This window comes from Ranitomeya variabilis, chromosome 1 (genome assembly GCF_051348905.1).
Source record: "Ranitomeya variabilis isolate aRanVar5 chromosome 1, aRanVar5.hap1, whole genome shotgun sequence".
NCBI lineage: Eukaryota > Metazoa > Chordata > Amphibia > Anura > Dendrobatidae > Ranitomeya > Ranitomeya variabilis.
This window is the reverse complement of record NC_135232.1, coordinates 1,159,724,797-1,159,730,796: the sequence shown is the minus strand read 5'-3', so window position 1 is coordinate 1,159,730,796 and position 6,000 is coordinate 1,159,724,797. Positions and strand designations below refer to the sequence as shown.

The 6,000-nt window shown below is 45.5% G+C and overlaps 1 protein-coding gene across 1 annotated transcript in view; it reads left to right on the top strand.

Annotated features, from left to right (window-relative positions):
- Window positions 1-6,000, top strand: part of LOC143793438 (uncharacterized) — a 71,818-nt gene that overhangs the window by 31,672 nt on the left and 34,146 nt on the right. Inside the window, exon 2 of the mRNA XM_077280395.1 lies at window positions 1,835-1,990. Within this exon, the coding sequence (XP_077136510.1) occupies window positions 1,975-1,990 (16 nt within the window). The 5' untranslated portion in view covers window positions 1,835-1,974. The remainder of the gene's footprint in view (window positions 1-1,834; window positions 1,991-6,000) is intronic.

Sequence of the window (6,000 nt, the reverse complement as noted above, 5' to 3'; positions counted from 1 at the left end):
CAGATACTTACAGTCAATGAGGGTATAGTGGGTGGCAGAGCGTTGGGCCGAGGAAGATACTAACAGTCAATGAGTGTGTACATGGCGGCAGAGTGCAGTGTTGAGGCAGATACTAACAGCCAATGAGTGTAGTAGGTGGAAGAGCACTGTGCCGGGGCAGATACGAACAGTCAATGAGTGTGTAGATGGAGGCAGAACGTGGTATCAGGGCACATAATAACAGTCAGTGAATGTGTAGTGGTCACCAGAGGGCAGTTTCGGGGCAGATACTAACAGTCAATGAGTGTGTAGATGGCGGCAGAACGTGGTGTCGAAGCAGATACTAACAGTCAATGAGTGTGTAGTGGGCAGCAGAGGGCGGTGTCAGGGCAGATGCTAACAGCCAATGAAGGTGTAGTGGGCGGCAAAGCGTTGCGTCGGGCAGATGCTAACAGCCAATGAGTGTGCAGAGGGCGGACACTTAGGCAGGGGCGGTGCTAGCACAGGCTGTGAGCTTAGTAAAAGTAGCCCAGTAAGGCCTCTTTCACGCTTATGTCCGTACGGGACCGTCGCTATGCGTCGGGCCGACGTACCGACGCACGTTGTGAAATTTGTGCAAGACATGGGCAGCAGATGCAGTTTTTCAACGCATCCACTGCCCATTCTGAAGTCCGGGAAGGAGGGGGCGGAGTTTCGGCAGTGCATGTGCGGTAAAAAATGGCGGACGCGACGGACAAAAAAAGTTCAACGGACGCAACTTGTGGCCATACGTCGCGATCCGTCGCTAATACAAGTCTATGGGAAAAAAAACGCATCTTGCAGACACCTTTGTAGGATTCGTTTTTTTCCCAAAACGACGGATTGCGACGGATTCAAAATGACGCAAGTGTGAAAGTAGCCTAAGCCTCCGAGGCCGGGAATCAGCATGTAAACAAACTGGGAGCAGGCATTGAAGTGAAATTCAGGAGGAAGGAAAGAAAGGGTTAAAAAGAAATTATAGGAATGTTGTATATTACAATAAAGCACAAATTACCTTATATTTATGGGGGGATTTTGGGATTGGACAGTCTCTTTAAGGCTAGTTTCACACTAGCGTTTTGGGGAGCTGCGGAGAAAAAAAGAAATTGCTACAAGCTGTGTCCTACGCTGGTCGCCGCATCGTCAAAACGACGCATGCGGAAGCATCTGCATACAGAGGCGCGAGCTGCGTACCTAATGTTAAAGATAGGTACGCAGGCCGCATGCAGAAGTAGGCGGAGCTAGAGGTGGAGGTGCGGCCGAGGGCGGGGCTTCACGGAGGAAGTCCGCAGCCCTCCGCAGCTCCTCAAAACGCTAATGTGAAACCGGCCTAAGCCGGTTTCTGTGGTGTGTGGTATTCACCATAACATAGTGAGCTGTGCTAACTGCTTCCCCACCCTCTAGAAGGCCCGTGCACCCTCTCAAAGGACCGACACCCCACCCTCTTAAAGCATCGTCCACCCTCTAGAAGGCCCGTGCACCCTCTAGAAGGCCCGTCCACCCTCTCGAAGCACCACCCACCATCTAGAAGCCCCATGCACCCTCTAGAAGGCCCGTGCACCCTCTCGAAGCACCAGCCACCCCATCCATCAGTTTCCAGGCCCATGAGGCAGAATCTGACGAGACACCACCGTTAGGCTGCAGATTCTCAGCCAGAGACCAGGTGACCATTAGCGCAGCTCGGGTACTGCAGGATGTGACAAAGTATTTAGTGAGAAGCTAATCTGTGGGAGCTACGGCAGATGGACGGGGGTTGGAAAGTCTTGGCCAACCACTTTACTGTAGAAGAAGATATGAAGTCTTCATGATCTCTTAATTATAATTGTTTTCATTACAGACACGTTCTCACACTTCCCATCCGCAACATCCAAAATAATCAACTTCAGCTCCAGCCGTGATATTGGACTGATATAGAAGAGTTGGAGAAGACCAAGTGTTCTCCACGTAAACCACAAGGAAGCATCAACGCAAAGCAAAATGTCTGAGCGCTCTGGTGAGAATTTGATATTTATTTTTGACTTCTTGTTATACCGGACATCTAAAAAATAAAGGAAACAATAATATAGAAATGTTCTAGGAATCTTTGTGATTGCAGGAAGCTCATGGAAAAGTGCCAAAAACAACAATGTTGGGCTCCGGGCTATGATGGTGCAGTAATGCCCATTGTCATGTAGACCACAATCAAACTGCTGTGATAGAAACGGCAAATTGTGTGAAATCCATCGGGCCCATCAATATTACATCAGTGGGGGTCTCACATCTGTCACCCCCATCATTTAAAAATTATAGTAACAAACCTCTTTTTTCTGTTGTTTTTGAGTCTGTTCTATAGTGATACAATGTAACTGGAGCATTTTATCAGAAGGTTCTGGATGTTCTGTGCCACAACCGATCTTTGCTCTCGTTCTCCCTCGGTGCTTCTGGTTCCTAATATGTGCACACGTTGCAGATTTCCTGCAGAGCTGCAGCGTTTTTTTCCGCGCAAAAACGCTGCAGATCTGCAAGTAATTTACAGTACAATGTAAATCAATGGCAAAAAAAAATGCTGTGCTGATGGTGCAGAAAATTCTGTACGGAAAATGCAGCAGATTCAAAAAAAGGGACCATGTCAAATCTTTGTGCAGATCTGCAGCGTTTCTGCACCTATTCTATAATAGAAATCTGCAGGGGTAAAAAAAAGGAAGAAATCTGCAACGTGTGCACAGACCTAAAAAAGGCACAGATTCTGACCTGTGTTTTCTGCCAAGAAATGCAGAATCTGCACAGAAAATTCCACAGTCAAATCTGCAACGTGTGCACATAGCCTAAGGAAACCCATTTTAAAAGACGAAAACATGTTAGGAAGATAAATAGGACGATTGCCTTCACGCTTAATAGAGACCACATTATGTTGTTGGAGGTGATGATTTTATGATTCCAGACACATTGTACAGTGGCATGTAAAAGTTTGGGCACCCCTGGTATTGTGAACAATTAAGCAAGTTGAAGATGAAATGATCTCTAATAGGCCTAAAATTGCAGATTACATATTTCCTTTGTATTTTAGGCAAACAAAAATATATTTTCATCTTTTACATTTTAAAAATTGCAAAAAAGAAAATGGGAAGATGCAAAAGTTTGTGGTTAGCACCTAGGAGCGCCTCCTTTTGCAAGTATCACAGCTTGTAAATGCTTTTTGAAGACAGACAAGTCTTTCTCTTCTTGTTTGAGGGATTTTCCTCCATTCTCCCTTGGAGAATTCATCCAGGTCTGTGAGATTCCTGGGGCGTCTTGCATCCTCTGCTATTTTGAGGTCTAGCCGCGGATTATCACGGATGTTCAAATCAGAGGACTGTGAGGGCCATTGTAAAACCTTCAGCTTGTGAGGTCGTCTATTGGGGATTTTGACGTGGGATTTGATCCTATCATTATCAATTTGTAGAAGCCATCTGTCACGACTCAGCTGTCGAGTGACCCAGGACCATTGGCTCCTTCCCTGTCCCTAACACTAGGGGGCGCCCTAGCTCACCCTATTCCCTGGGATACTTCAGAAGGTGAATCATCCCTCTGTCTGTTCCCTTCCCCCACCCAGGGAAGAGGAGAGCTGCAGTGTACCACAGTACACCAACCCGACAAACAAGGCAACACGAACAAGAGTAAATCAAAATACCAGGCATACAAATATTCACTTGCATATAACAGAGGAATGCACCAGGGAGTGGAAGATAGGAAATAGACCAAAATAACAGAAGGGAAGGGAATTATTACACTTACAAACCCATGCAACAGTCACAGATAACTCCTCCAAACTCCTCATATAAACACCTCTCCTCCAAGCCATGCAGCATAAGCTAGCACTGACAAGGGTTTGAATCAGGACCCAGATTATAAAGGGGATGTGAGTGGCTAACCGAGCTCAGCTGAGGGCTCAGACTCCCAAAGCTTCCAATATGGCCGATTAACCTCTGTTCTGCCAAAAGAAATAAGCACCATTTAAAATTTAATTTTTCTTTTCAGCACGGGAGTAGGAGCAATTAGACACTGCAGTCTTCTTGCTCCTCTCTGTTGCGTTAACCCTGTGACACCATCCTCTTTTCACCTTCAGCTTTTTACAGATGGTGTTATGTTTGCATCAAGAATTTGTGGAAATTTCACTGAATTCATTCTCTCTCTACCTGTGAATATTTCCTGTGCCTTTGGCTGCAACACAACCCCAAAAGCAGGATTGATTGTTGTGAATTCTGCTCTTGGGCTCCCTCCGGTGGTTGCTAGTGGTAGTGCAGTTGTCTCTGGGTTGTAATCCAGGGCAGGTGTTTCTGCTGATTGCAGCTCTATTAGGTATTTAGGTGTGTAGGATCCAGGAGTCCCTGCCAGTTGTCAATTGTTCTTGGAGGGATTGCATCTCTGTCTGGCTCCTCATGCCCTGCTGTCAATTCAGCTAAGATAAGTGTCTGTTTTTTGTCCCTGCAGCATACTTGCAGTGTGCTTTACTGTTCAGTGCAATTTATTGTGTTTTTGTCCAGCTTAGACTTTGTTTGGATTTTCCTGTCATGCTGGATTCTCTGGAGATGCAGATATACATTCTATGTCTTTAGTTAGATGTAGAATATTAGTATTATCTGCTGTGGATATTTTTAGGGTTTTAATACTGACCGCTTAGAATTCTGTTGTATTCTTTTCTGTTGTGAACTCTGTTTTCAGGCTCCCTCTTGTGGTCACAGGTGGTATGGTGTGACTTTTGTTTTGGGCTCCCCCTGGTGGCTTTGTTTGTTATCCTGCGGATCTGTGGCTTATCAGCTGCCTCATTAGTCACTGGGAGGTTCCTATATAGCTCTGTTTCACTTCCACTTGTTGCCGGCTGTCAATGTATTCAGTGCCTTTCTGATTACTCCTGATAATCTTCGGTTCCTGTCTCTTCTGAGAAGCTAAGTTCTGTTTAATCATTTTTTGCTCATCAGTTTGCTATATTATTTCCGTGTATGATGAGTTTAGTCCAGCTTGCTAATATGTGATTTTGCCGCTGGTTAACTCTGGGGTCAGAGTTGCTTCCCCCGCATCGTGAGTCGGTGCGGGGGCTCGAGTAATCTCTGTGTGGATTTTTTGAATAGGGTTTTAAATTGACCGCACAGTTCCCTTTCTATTTTCTGCTATCTAGTCTTAGTGGGCCTCATTTGCTAAATCTAATTTCATCTCTGCGTTTGTGCTTTCCCCTTAACTCACCATTAATATTTGTGGGGGGCTATTCTATATCTTTGGGGTCATTTCACTGAGGCAAGCGAGGACTTTCGTTCCCTCTAGGAGTAGTCAGTTTCTCCGGCCGTGACGAGACGTCTAGGAATTTTTGAGGTAACGTTCCACGGCTACTTTTAGTTGTGTGCGGATAGGATCAGGTTGCGGTCAATTCAGTTACCACTTCCCCAGAGTTTGTAGTCTGTTCAGGTACTTAGCTAGTCCGACTTGCGATCCTTGCCACTAGGATCATAACACTTTTCTATTTAGCTAGAAGTGCCTTTTTTGCTAAATCCTGTTTTTCTGCCTGCGTACGTCTTTCCTCTTAAACTCACAGTCAATATTTGTGGGGGGCTGTCTATCCTTTGGGGTTCTGCTCTGAGGCAAGATAGAATTCCCATTTCCAACTTTAGGGGTATTTAGTCCTCCGGCTGTGTCGAGGTGTCTAGGCCGTTTTAGGTACACCCCACGGCTACTTCTAGTTGCGGTGTCAGTTTAGGGTTGCGGTCAGTACAGGTACCACATACTCAAGAGATAGTCTCATGCGGCTCCAGGGTCACCGGATCATAACAATTGATCCACCCCACGATTAGTGTTTGGTGAGATGTTCTTTTCCTGAAATTCTGTGCCTTTTTTTCTCCACACATACCTTTGATCATTTTGGCCAAAGAGTTCTATTGTAACCTCATCATTTCACAGGACTTGTTTCCGAAATGCATCAGGCTTGTTTAGATGTTCTTTTGAATACTTCTGACGCTGAATTTTATGGTGAGAACACAGGAGAGGTTTGCTTCT